Raw genomic sequence first — 13,774 nt, 5'->3', positions numbered from 1 at the left:
GACTGTCCTACTGCTCCTGACTGATGAAATACTCATGAGACACATTTACCCCAAAATGTTTGCAAGTACCAAGTTGAAACTGATTACAGTGCTAAGGAACCTGTTAGAAATGAGGGTGACATTGAAATGAGCGAGGTTGCTTTTCTTTCACAAGATGTCAGTTACTGTGGGTTGAGCTGCTCAGGCTGTGAAGGAGATTCCCAGCGTTTTGTGGGGCACTGTTGGGAGCAGATTTTGAAGCAGAACTCGTATCCTTTCTCATCTCTCCTCTCACATTTTGTAGCAGCAGAGGACAGTGCCCTTGGGTCCGGAGGAAACCTTCAAGATTGGTGTTTTTGTTGTGCTTGCATAGCACAGTTATTAACTGAGTTTGCCTGTTTTCATCTTTCTGTTGACTCCATGTATTGTGTCTTCGTCTCGTTAACCCTTGCATCTGGCTGCTTCAAGACAGCATTTTCGTCAGCGCTGAATTCCATTTGATCTAGCCTTCCATTTTCTTGCTGACCTCATGCTAGGACGATTAACAAAATGACAGACTTCTCGCCTCTTTTTTTTATTTTCATGAGGGTTTATATGAATGTGCATATTTGTATTTATTTATATACATAGATTCTGATAAACCACAGCGCAGGCTGTTCCATTGTGCATAACCACCGATTAATTGTGTGTATTTGCTGCTTTTGTGTTTGTTTTGACACTTAGCAAGTTTGTCAGCATTGGTATTTCAGCACCTTTCCATCTAGAGATGCACGAGGTGTTGGGATGCTCATTTTCTCAAGCTTTATGGGAAAAGGGGCACAGGCAGCACCAGTTTCAGTGTCTCCCAACATCATCTATGGCATATTCTTTCTTTCAGAGAAGAATAATGCACTTACTGTAACCGAAGTTCTCTGAAACGCGCTATCCTCTGCATTGTCATCTTGGGCTTTATTATCCTGGGAGCTGACAGTGGGATTATACAGTGAAAACAGAGCCTGGCCAAAAGGAGCCTCTCTGCATGTATTGTGTTCCCCGCTATTGTGTGAGGTCAATGCAGTTTAAAAACAAAGCAACCCCTCCCACCCCCCAAACCTGAATCAAAAAAAAAAAAGAACAAACTTCAAAGTACTAACTACTGGAAGAGTTTTCTAGGTCGGTGACTGCAGAGTCTGCTGTCTTCACACATAAAACTATGGTAATTCCTTTATACAGGAAGACTGAAGCCTATTTTTGTTGTATGTGCACTTTGACAGTCTGCCTTGCATCAGGGGATCTAAATTTTAGGAGTTAATGTCAGCGCTGAGGTCACAGGGGCACATCTGTAGTGAGTGCTACCTTGAGAGGTCTGACTACAAGTAATGTCATTCAAGGTGTAAGAGGCTTGCAGTACTAAGGTGGATTGAAATGAAGCGTAAAACTAATCAGCTGTTCGCCTCAATATTTTTAACCATTTTAACACTGATAGGCTAGATTTCCAACTGCTAAGCACTAATGCATCAGGAAGGCCCCCACCATTGGCGTCAAGAGGTTACTGGTAACTGTAGAATTCTCAACATAGTTTGATTTCTTCTGTTTTTTTTAAATGCATTTAGCTCTGGCTTGAAAAAATATCCAGAGGGATCAGGAATGGTGCAAACAGCAGCTGCTAATCCTCCGATAGAGCCTAGTGTGGCAAAGAAAGGACCCGTTTCCATCTCTAATGTCAAAGACGAGATGTCAGCAGTACAGATAGAGCCCTCTGAGTCCCATCTTGAAAGAGCAGTAAGGGAGTCTGCTCCAAGACTGGCAGAAACATCTGTGGAGAAAGCGGATGTTGGAGTTGAAGCTACTGTGGCATCTATCAAATCTGCTGATACTGAATCATCTGAAGTGAAGTCAGAAAAGATGCTGCTGCCGCCTTCCAGTGTGGAGAAAGAAGAGGCAGTTAAAGATAATACCCAGCCAGAGTTGCTTGAATCTGCATCAGAGAAGGAAATCAAAGCTGAAGAGTTGTTTGGTCCTGCGACTGAACCACCAGAGGAGTTGTCCAATGTGGGCAAGGCTGAGGATGTGCCATCAGATTGTGCTGTGAAGCTGGCAGCAGGGGAATTGACAGGGGCCATCCCTGAAGCGGTGCCCCCTGCTTCTGATGCAGCTTCAGTGGAGATGGTGTCATCTTTTGTCACACAAGCAAACAACAAGTTGGGTGCTCCTGAAAAAAATCCTGTTTCTGATGCTGTGAAAATTGAACATGAGATGCCTATAACTCGGATAACAGAGAAGAAACATGTACTTAAAACTGGAGCAGCCACGGAGAAGAAACTGGATGTAACTGGAGCAGACACAGAGATGAAACCAGAAGAGTCTGCGCCCAAAGCTGGAAGAGCTGCAGAGGAGAACCCTGAAAAGCTTTTGGTCAAGACTGGGGCAGAGACAGAGAAGAAACTTGAAAAATTTGTGGCCAAGGCTGGGGCTGCTGTGGAAAATGCTGCAAATGCTGTCACTGAGAACGAGGGAAGTTTAATCAAAGCACATCAGAATAAAGGAACAGGACCAGCAAAAACTGGTGAAACCTGCAAAGCAGTTACGCTAAGCTCCTCTTTATCTGTCAAGGAATCTTCCTCTGTTGGTAAAACGATTTTAAAGGCAATGGTGTCTCTTCCGGATGTGTCAAAGTCAAGGGTTCCAGTACAGAGAAATGAGCCCTCCCTGTGCAAAGGAGGGGAGCAGAAAACTCCCTCAAAACTGGAGAGCCGAGGCCAAGCAATGGGGGAGAAGAAAATCGCACCGAAAGAAGAGTGTCATCCACAACTTGATAGCAGCCAATCAAGCCTGGGAGATGGCAGCGGCAAATGTAAAGTGAGCAGAAGTTCTGTTGTTGATGGAAAGGGAGGCAATGGGAGGAATTCATCTCAGCAAGAGAAGGACTCACGAGTGGAATCTAGGGCTAGTTCAAAACAGTCTCAAGAGGGAGAGAGTAGATCATCCAGCATGAAGAAAGACAACAGCAGCAATAAGGTGAGGAGGGCAGGAAGGCTGGTTCAGTGTGCCTGATCAGTAACTAACTCCGTGCTTCTCTCAGATGTTGAGTATGGGACAATGAGATTATGTTCCCCTTCCCTTTTCCATAAACCACTCAGCTGGTTTGGGCCAACAGACAAGTTGGAATAGAGATGGCGGGCAACCAGTTGCTTTTAGATGCAGTGTGTGCAACGTGAGTATGTAACTGGTTTGAAAATCCTACTTGGAAAAAATTGCAGGAAGGTATTTTTGAAGCGAGTCTTTATTGAGTGTCATAATTTTTCTGTTCTTGGATTAGTTCTGAATGGGAATTAATAAGCTTTCTGTCCTTTTGTGAGCTGATATTTGCTTTGTCAAGTCTTGCACAGACACTGGTTACTGAAAAGAGGCTGCTAAGCAAGGTATTACCTGTGACTTGTTGCTAGGGACTGTATGCCTGGACTCTACTGCTGACTGTTGGTTTAGTTTTGTATTTGCCAAACATGTGATCAGAAGCAGCTATCTGGACAACTTAAAAAAAAAAAGTTAATTAAGGGAAAAAATAGCTGATTTTTTCTATTATTTTTGCTTTTGTGGACAGGTTAATTGGCTTAACTGATTTCATGTGAACTTTTGTCTAATTTTACAGGCTTCTGTTGGTGGCAATACTAAAACTTCAAAGAATGACACTAGCAGCAGTGTGACACAAAAGGAGGTAAGGATGTAACCACAACTGAATTTTAAGTACAGTTTATCTTGAAACGTGTGTGTGTGTACTAAGAATCTTTAGCATCCTTTTTCTAGTGAATTTTTTGTATTACTGGTTCTTACAGACTATGAGCATAAAGCTCTAAAGTCAAGACATTTTCACAAGAAACTTAATTCAAGAAATGAGTGTTAAAAAGAGGTATTTTTTGGTCTCGGATGTTATTTGTTTGAGAGAGAGGGTTAATTGGGTCGCCAATTGCCTGCATGAGGTCTTTATTTGTCATTACACTTGTGAGAAGCGAAAGAAAGGCTGAAGTCTTCTAGCTCTTCAAAAATTATGTTGTATAACAGGAGGTGTTCAGAAGATCTCCATCCATGGTACCACTTCCATGCAAAGGTATTTCAGGTGTATTGTTTTGTAAAGCAAGGATTACTGTACAGTTTTGGTGCAGTGTTGGTTTGAAGAGGAGTTTGGAAGCATATAGGCGGAACTGCTCCATCTGCACGTTTACAGGAAGGTGAAAAGAGATACCCCATCTCCCTCTTAGGTAGCTTGGGCTTTGGGATAGAAAAGCAGAAAGAAGGTAATAAAAATCCTATTCATGAGTTTGTAGAAGTAGCATTACATGATCAAATCAAATATGTGCCAGGTAAGTAGTGGGTCCCTATGGAAAACGTTTTTCTGACATAAAGGTGGATACCTGAATCCTTTTGTTAATCTTGATCTGTATGAACTTCTTACATCATCGCACAGTGTGTTTGTGTTAATCCCCAAGATTAAATTCTGCACCCTTTGAAAAAAGGTTTTGTAATGTCAATTATTTCTTACTGCTTTGTTCTTCACTGTTACACAGCTGCTAAGAACCAAGGTCTGTGTTTTCCTTTTCATGGAAGAAAGAATACAGTAACGTTTGACTTCAGTTGAAATATAATCAGATAATTTCTTTCTTTTTTCTTCACTGTGCCCACCTTGTGTGAAATATTCCTCAAGTTTCTTCATCAGAGCATGGCTGAAAGCACACATTATTCCTACTATTTGTTAGCTTTTAAAAAAGAAAGGGAAGAAAAGGCACGTAGCCTTTTTTTTTCTGCTGGAGGACTGGTTTTAGTATTTCTTAGCTGCAGTCTTGCTCCCTGACAGAGGACATTTCATCTAAATTTGTCCTTAAACTTCTGCTTTTACAAGGGTTTTTTCACTCTTCCTGTGTTAGATACCAACAAGTATTTGATGGTAGGATGGAATATTTTTCAAAAAAATTCAAAATTTTAGAATCGTTTATTGAAAAAATTGGATCAATATTTTGGGGTGCAATGGATATTTGGATGCATTTTAATGTTTAAAATTAATATATTAATTTACTTAAGTACTCATCCACCTTATCCCATCATCCTGATTATAAAAGCATAGCTGTTTTACAGTGAACAGAGTATAATGCTCTGTTCCAAAAAGGTGACTGCTGTCTATTCAAATAACCTAAAAATAATTTGGCTTAATTAACTCTTTTATTAAATTCAACATTTATCCATACATCCTCCTTCAGATGTTCTTAGCTACATATGACATTAAATTCCTGCTAATTCTTTCCAGTGGTTGTACAATAAGTTGTGTGAGCCCTGATGGAAGCTGGCATACTCAAGCTGCAGGGTAGGAGGAGTTTTAGATGCAAGACATGCTCCAGTAAGAGCATGCCACCAACTGAGGAGGAATAGAAAGAGTCAGACTCTGTGATCTTAAACATAAAATCACAGTAAGGCATTTGCCAGAAAGCTGGAGCTTGCCTCCTGGCCCCTGATGAAACATGGCTGGCACAGGAAGAGCAGCGAGTCTGCTAGAGAGTCTGTAGGTCTTAATGGAAAGGAGAAAATTGTCATCTTGTACGTGTTGGTTGTAGAGAAACAAAGGGAGGTTCCAGTGCTGGGAGCCCTTTCCTGGGCTGGAGCGTAGGGCCATCAGAGAACCTCTCTGGAACAGGAATGTTTGTCAGGAGATTGAAACCAAAGAGGCAAGATAAAACAGTGACTAGTCATCAGGACACAGAATGACTTTGTTGGATTGAAACACCTGTTGTAGTCCCCTGTTTTGTAGCAGCAGGCAACAGCATGTGCTTCGGGAAGAGAATGAGGTATGACACAAGATAATAATACTTTTGAAGAATACTCTGGAGCTATTCAGATTTTCAGTAGTCTTCCTGCAACTGAGTACAAAAAATATGCATTAGTATTCAGGGCATCAGTCCAGTTCTTAAAATAAACATAAATTTTGTCTGTTCATCAGCTGTGTTTTTGATAAATGATTTATGTTTCTGAATTAAATCTTCTTACTTAACACACTTGCTGATAATGAAAACTCTTTCACATGAGACTGAAGGCCTGAAATTTTTTTCTACCCTTAAGTTGTATTTTTGTTTCCCTTCAGCCAGCTTCAGTGTGAGAATATTTTTCATTAGGCACCCCGTGGATGGACGTGTTTGCGCCACTGGGTGAACATTAAACTTTGTTATATTCACATTTTTACACTTCCTAGGAAGAAGAGCTGTTTCCATTTAACCTGGATGAATTTGTTACTGTGGATGAGGTCGTAGAGGAAATAGAGTCTCCTGTCAAAACATGTCGAAATCCACTGAGGGGAAAGAGAAAAGATGGTGCTAAAAACAACTCCTCCTCTGAGCCTAGTTCCAAGAGAAGGAAAGGAAAAAGCTCCATGGCATCATGCATTGCTGAAAGTGAACTGTCTTTTGTCACTTTGGATGAGATTGGTGAGGAAGAGGATGTGACTGCACAGCTAATAGGAGTTGCTAATTTGGAAGCGCTCAGTGACCCGCAGGGCCTGGTTGTAGTGGACGAAGTGATTGAGGAGGAAGAACTTATGTCAGAAACAGTAAAGGATCCACAGTCACTTGTTACTTTAGATGAGATATCTGAGCAGGAGGACCTTAGTTCTCACAAAGACATCCCTAGGTCAGTTTTTGAGGAGCAGGATTTGAAAGCTGAACCCTTGGTAACCGTGGATGAAATTGGCGAAGTAGAAGAGCTGCCTCTAAACGAGCCTACGGACTTGAATATTGAGGATGTGCTGAAACAGAAGGAGGATGATAAAGTGGCTGCTGAGGATACTGGAGATGGTGCTTCCTCTCAGGTCCCTGATGATCCCAGTGCTTTAGTGACAGTAGATGAAATACAAGAGGACAACGAAGATAACCCTCTAGTGACTTTGGATGAAGTTAATGAAGATGAAGATGATTTTCTGGCTGATTTTAATCGTCTAAAAGAAGAACTAAACTTTGTTACAGTAGATGAAGTTGGAGAGGAGGATGAGGAAGAAGAAAATGCTTCCACGGGGAAAAATCCAAATGGGGATGAGGAGGATGAAGATATCGTTGCTGTTGCAGGACCAGAAGAAGAAGAAATTGCTGCCATTGCAGGACCAGAGGAGGAGGACGATATTGTTGCTGTTGCAGGACCAGAAGAAATGGAAATTCTAGGAGATACAAGTCCAGAAGAAGAAATTACTGCAATCTCAAAGTCAAAAGGTGAGGAACCTCTCATGATTTCCAGAGAGGAAATAGGAAATACAATGCTTGTAATCAGTGTCACGTGTAAAGAGATTCTTGCAGCAAACTGGAAACTGAAAAACTCTAAGTATTTGATGAAGTTAGTGAAAGAGGTGCTGGGAAAAAAAAACAGACTGAGAGTATGCGGTGGCCTGAAGGTACTTTATTAATGCGCTTTACAATGCATCTTTCTCTTGATGTAAAATTAAGTGGCATGTTGATATAAAGTGTTCATTTGGTGTTAATGATGGCTAAAACTGGGGAAAATAGTTTCTTTTCTTGCCTTTACCTTGCAAGGCTTGGTAAACTGCCTAACACTGTATAGATTGTTTATAGTCTTTAATTATGGGGCCAAACTTTATCAAAACAGGCGAGTCAAATGAAAGAGACACACATTTGCAAAGGTATAACGGCTTCCAAGCTGGATCTAGAGGAAAAAATGTAAAACAACATTTGTAGCATGGAATTAGCAAAGGGTTAAGAAAGTCTAAGACAGAGCCAAGTGGGGAGAGCTATATATAACCAACACACGCAAAGAGTTTTGGCCAGAGCGTGGGTGAAGGCTCTCTGCGATGCAGTCCACTAGGTCTCGAGTTTTCTTTCTGTCTCTGCTGATACAGCTGAACACTGACACAGCACCTTTTGTTCTAGTGTTTTGGAAAAAGCTTTTCTCCCATCTCGCTCTCATTGCGTAGCAGAGGCAACCTGAGTAGTGCAGATAAGGAGGAGCTGCAGCAGCAGCCTCAATCTTTCATAAAACAATATTTGGAACGTCAGTTTCTAGAAACAGTAGGAAGGGGATTAGTTGACTCTGTACACACCCAAAAATATTCAAATGTTATATATTGTTTTAATCTTGTTAATGTTATAGAACATAAGCTTCTCCATGATTAACAAAAGCGTTTACTGAAAATGCATAATATTAGTGAGTTAGCTGTAAAAAGACCTTTTAAAATATGCAAGCCCTTGAGTTGATTTCTGATCTAGCTAGTAGTGACAAATTATAATAAATGTATTTGATACACAGTAAAGAAGTTATTTTAGTTCCTCTCTGTATAGTAAAAACCTCGTGCAAAGAGGCAGGCTTAGAAAAGCACTAGTTCTGAGTTTGAGAAGTGGAACAAGAAAACTGGAAGGGAGAGGTTAAATCAAGTAGAACCGTATTGGTCGAGTCTTAAAATCTTATTCCAGCAGCAAAATAGGAAACAGTTTATTGACTGCCTCTGGCCAACAGTTCAAAGGATAACAGTCAGACTGCAGCTGGTGAAGAGCCACATTGCAAATCTGAAACTTTATGTGTTGTTGATGTGGTGAGATACTCACAATCTGCTGAAACATGCAGGGGATGCTGTCTGTTGTGTTACTTCAACAGATTCCTGTGGTTTATTATTAAGGGAAAAGATTTACTTTAGGACTTACTGCTATCTAGATTATTTGAACATAGAATTAGAAAGAAAACAAGTATTTTTGATGTGCAGCTCTTTACGTGATAGTTGGACTACTTTGATAGTCTAAGAAACAACCACCTTGTTTATCTCATGATAGAGGAGACTCTGTCAAACTCCTTGTCTCCAGAAAATGTTAATTTTGATCTTTCGTTTGAGCTGATTAATCCAATAACATATTCATTAGGCTCTGACTGGTTCTTTAATGAAGCTAAAACGCTGCTGTTGGACCTCAAGCTACATTAATTCAAGGAAGCTTGGCAGCTTGTATTATAAAGAAGTTGAGATTTTTGTGATCATAATCACAAAGTTGATTTGAAGCTGCTGCTGAGAGCTGTAGAGAAAGGCAGCTGAGAGTGGCAGTGGTACTTCTGTGAAAGAGTACTGTGTGGTCCAGAGCACTTTTGGGGCTGTGTTTGGAAGTCTTGCCCTAAGGGATTGATGTCAGGAGCTCCTGAAAACGGCTCTCTGGAAAGACCAAACCAAATAGTGCAGAAAACAGCAAGGCCTGTACAGTTTGTTTTAAGGTGTTTGCTTCAAGCAATAACAGGCCGTTAAAGCTAGATAGAGAATACCTCTAGCGGATACCTTTGTTTAATTGTGCATTTATGGTTTCCAGTAGATCAGCTGGGATCAGGAGATAAAGAAACAGAGTCTAAGCGGAAGAAGATGGCTTCTTCAGATGTATCAAAGACACAGAGTACTCCAAAAGGTAAAACAACAACAAAAAAAACCCCTATCCCATATGCTTTATACTTGTTTTGCTGGAAGACAGCTTTCTCGCTCATCTGAAAATGCCTCCTTTGCCTCATGACCACATTTAACTTTGAAGTCACCGCCCATAATTTGTGTTTTTATCTTGGCTCCTACAAATGCATGTTTTACAAGTTTCTGCTATTGGCTTAATAGCAACAGCAAAATTGGAAGTTCTTTTTTCCTAAAATTTACAAATATAGGTTAATTTATTTATAATTAGCACAGTGCAGTGTAATATCTACTTACTGTTCTAATCGTGTTAGGAAATTTATTACCAACTTTCAGTGTATAGGAAGGCGGGAACTGCTTACATGGTTTTTAAGATATACACACACACACACATGTGTGTGTGTGTATATACATATATTTATTTTCGACGATCCTCATCTAAAATTCTTTTCTGTAAAACTACTGATAGCACTTGAACTGTAGAAGAAGTTGCGAGGAAAATACAGATTCTTGCCTGGCGGCTTGTATAATATTCTCTGTGACAGAAAGGGCTTGCGTAACACACTGCAGGACAGAGATTAAACTTGGCAAATGAGTGGTATATAAAATACTTCTAAGGCCAAAAGATGATGAGGTAGTTGCAGTGAGCTCCAGATCCAGAAGGTCAGTTGCCCTATTCGCAGAAAAATATGTGTCCTACTCTGTTTATTGAAATAGGGGAGGCGATCAACTCAGATTACAGCTCTGATTTTTTGAATGCTGAAAAAATTTAACTAACTTCCTTCCAGTAATAAATTGTACAGATTTGGCTAAAGGTATCTGATTTTTTTATTTCTTAAAGCTGTGGGTTTTTTAATGGGATGTTCTAAAGCTGTGTTTTGTTAATGCTAGTGTTGTGTTTTGTCTCTTCAGATTTGGATTACCTAGTTCCAAAGGCTGGCTTTTTCTGTCAGATCTGCTCACTGTTCTATGCAGATGAAATGTCTGTGAAAAATCACTGCAAGACACCACTTCATCAACAGAACATGGAGGTAATGCTGAAGCTTCTCCAAACACATGGGTGAAAAGAATATAATTCTAAAAACATTTGCTTTAACGAGTGCTAATAATTTCCTAGTGTCATAGAGAGCTCATATTAATACTTCAAGGCATTTTAGTTTTAAACTCAGACACAGATACTGTTAAATCACTGACGTTCATCACCTACGTAAAGCCTTCCTTACCTAGGAAGGCACGGGGATAGCTGTTGTCTTCATTATTAAGAAAATATTTTTAAAAACTATGCAGTGCTGTGTCCGAAAGCATGGTTTTGTTAGATTTCCTGGCTTGCTGAAACTGCAGACTGGCTAAAATATCTTGCAGATACCAAATGACCAAAAGGTCAGTTTGGCAGCCAGAAAACTTAATTTTGGGGTCAAAACTCCTCCCGCTCCTCAACAGTGCATCTCAACGGTGCCCCCAGCTGGGGGAAGAGGCAGCCCCTTTCTCTGCTGATGTGAGAGGAGAAAACTTGGAAGATATTTATCGGTGTTAGCTGTTGTAAGGTGGGTGTAATGAACACACAGCACATGGTGAATATTGAATAACTATTTTGTAATTCATGACCAGACACAGGTGCCTGTCATCATGAGAAATTCTGACCTAACATTTTGCCAGATTCCATTCAGGAGCTTCACCACTTGGTGACTGTTCATGTGTCAGTTTGTGAACAAAACTTCCGAGTGCTTTTTGGCAGAGGTCACACAATACCAGTATCAGCAGTAGACTGACTTTTTGGCCAATACCTTTATGAAGTCTGAACTGTTTTTAGAGCATGATCTTGTTGCAGATTGAGGAATAACATAGCAATATCTTTTCACTGGCTACCCTTATTTCTGCAGAAATTCATGGCCAAGCAGAAGGATGCACATAACGATGGGGAAGAGCAGAGTTCAAGGTGATCAAAGGAAAGAAGATTTCTTTCAGTGAATTAAACTTAGGGTCCAGTCAATTTTGTGTATTTTGTTATGATTTAATTTGTAATTTTGTTTCAGAAACAAGCATTCATGTTGTATAAATTTGAGCTCAATATAGACAGACTAAAAAAAAAAAACCACAACACAAAGATGTATGGTGGCTTTGATTTGTATATCAAATCATCTGACTTGGAAAAGACTTTCTTTTACAAGTGTTGACATGAAATAAATGTTCTTACTGTATAGTTAACACTAGGGGATTGTGTTTGGTGTGATTTATTGTGTCTTGTTAACTCTGGATCACAATAGATTAATTCCAGGATCTCTGTCTGGTGCTGCTTTACAGAGCTCTCAGCAGGTGAAGTGTCACATGCTACACATGTTCCATACTGCCCCAAAGCAGTGGCCCTCAAGATTTCAGTGATCTTGTGAATTGATACGCTCCTTCTAGCCTTCTTTTTCCTGTGGCCTCTGAAGTCTCATGATAGTCTGAGGATGATAAAATCGAAGCCATCAGGGGGAGCAAAGCTTATTCCACCACTGCGTTAGCATTACTGTTGGTGCTGCAGTCAGTCAGGGAGGTCACTGTCCCTTGCTGTTTCTCCTTGGTGATTGAGTTTGCTTGTTTATTTTGGGTTGCTTTTCCTTAGTTTGTTCCAGCCTGTAGGTCAAAGCCTGTGGAGCACTCAGCAGAATGGCTGAACTTTGTAATCTGCTCTTGAATGTTGCTCACTGCTAAGTCTGGGTCTCTGGCTGGCATGCTCATAATGGTGGATCACCGTCTGGATCATGACTGATTTCACTTTGATCTTTTATTTTTCAGCTATCCACCTTACATTTATTTTAAATACTGGTATTTTTTTAAATCCACCATTGTCTCTGCACTCCTTCCATCTTGGGTAGTTGACTCTTCCTGAATTATGTTCCTGGAGGAGGCGTAAAGAGGTGTTTCTGTGTGTCCAAGGAAAATGAGAGACACTGGTTCTGACTGGTGGGTATATTACAAGTCCTACCTGTGCTGTAGCTGGTCCAACAACACGTGTGTCTTCATACCCCGGGTCAGTAAAGCACCAAAATAAACTGAACTTATGGTTTAGCAAAGGAAGCACCTGCCTGCAGCTGTTGTGAAATGTGTTCCTTGATGGGAGATGATCCCTTGAAGTCCCTCAGACTGCTAGTACATTGCTTCTTGAAGAGCAAGCGTATGCAGAAAGAGTTACTTGTATTTCATGTATTGAAACTGTTAATGATACTGATCCGGTAAATGTCTTTAAATACCTGTCCACCACCTGAAGTCCATGACATGTATATGCAGAGAAGACAAAGCCTGCTCAGAAGACTCCAAAAAGACGACTTTGCTCTGGGCTGTTCATGTAGGTGACACAGCAGTCCTGCTGTCTGAGAGGCAGGGTACAGAACTTCCTAAATTATTGTTGTTTGGGCTTTTCTGTGTATTTGTTTGTTTGTTTTGCCTGGGTCCCTCAGTAAAGAACAGTGCTGAGGGTGAATTTGCTGCCCGTGTGTGCTGGTGAGTCGTTGTGCTGGTCTGTCCTACCCCCTGTGAACAGATGAATGTCTCAAAAATGCGCAGGAGGGATTTAGACTGGCAAATACTTGGCAAGTCAGGGAGCATGATTCAGGGCAAGAATGTGTGTGAGTGTGTGAGTGCACATCTGCCTCCATCTCCTGGCTTTGCTGACTGCTGGCAGGAGCCATCCCCTTCTCCAGAGCAGTGAGCAGCAGAGTTGGGATCGGTGTGATTTCACTGCTCAGCGAGTCTCAGTTATCCAGTTACTCTTGGGTTGGTAGCAGCTCACATAGACGAGAATTTAAAAATCCTGCCTGAAATATTGGGGTACAAACTGGAATTCAGTGGGAAGGGCCTGCAGGGAGGGAGCCGAGCTGCTCTACGGCTGGGACAGTCCGGAGGCTCCGCAGGGAGCTGCCAGCAGCATCCTCTGCTCCCCAGCTGAGATCAGGAGCTTTGCAGCTTTTTTTCCCCCAGTCTCACCAGAGCGTGGGACGTGGCTTTCAATCCTTGTTAGTCCTGTCTCCTTTACAATGCAGCTTTATGTGTTTGTGTTTCTGAGTTTTCCCAGTCCCTCTGTGGGGTCAGGAAGACGATTTCTTGCCCTGGTTCCTCTTTGTTGCTTTATCTGTGCAGAGGATGAGAAAACAATGTTCTTCTTCATTCCTGCTTCTGCTGTGTGAGTTTCAGTTCAAATTTGCCCTTGCTGAGTGTACAGAGGGCTGAGGAAGAGATGAGCACCCCATGCCTTGGGTTCTGATGGTCTCTTTGGGTCCTCTGCCATGCCTGCTGGTGGATCGGGCTGCAATGTCCCACCTGCTCTGTGGGTGGGTGGACCAGACGTGTGGGGCCAGGGGTGGTGGAAGCAGCCTGAGCTCATCCTCCCGCTGCTCCCCTCTCCCTGCTCTGCCTCCCCTTCTGGCA

The 13,774-nt window shown here is 41.4% G+C and overlaps 1 protein-coding gene across 3 annotated transcripts in view; it reads left to right on the top strand.

The window, feature by feature from the left end:
* ZNF638 (zinc finger protein 638) overlaps nucleotides 1–11,577 on the top strand; it is a 61,335-nt gene extending 49,758 nt beyond the window's left edge. For 2 of the 3 annotated variants that reach the window (XM_014966812.1, XM_014966810.1), the window contains exons 21-26: nucleotides 1,572–2,976; nucleotides 3,608–3,673; nucleotides 6,191–7,196; nucleotides 9,282–9,374; nucleotides 10,280–10,398; nucleotides 11,248–11,577. In XM_014966812.1, coding sequence (XP_014822298.1) covers nucleotides 1,572–2,976; nucleotides 3,608–3,673; nucleotides 6,191–7,196; nucleotides 9,282–9,374; nucleotides 10,280–10,398; nucleotides 11,248–11,307 — 2,749 coding nt within the window. In that variant the 3' untranslated portion in view covers nucleotides 11,308–11,577. The remainder of the gene's footprint in view (nucleotides 1–1,571; nucleotides 2,977–3,607; nucleotides 3,674–6,190; nucleotides 7,197–9,281; nucleotides 9,375–10,279; nucleotides 10,399–11,247) is intronic. The other variant, XM_014966811.1, reaches the window with a different exon arrangement.
* The last annotated feature ends 2,197 nt before the right edge of the window (nucleotides 11,578–13,774 follow it).

Source organism: Calidris pugnax, unplaced genomic scaffold, assembly GCF_001431845.1.
Source record: "Calidris pugnax isolate Ruff unplaced genomic scaffold, ASM143184v1 scaffold14, whole genome shotgun sequence".
NCBI classification, from domain to species: Eukaryota; Metazoa; Chordata; class Aves; order Charadriiformes; family Scolopacidae; genus Calidris; species Calidris pugnax.
This window is presented reverse-complemented; position numbering and strand designations above follow the sequence as displayed.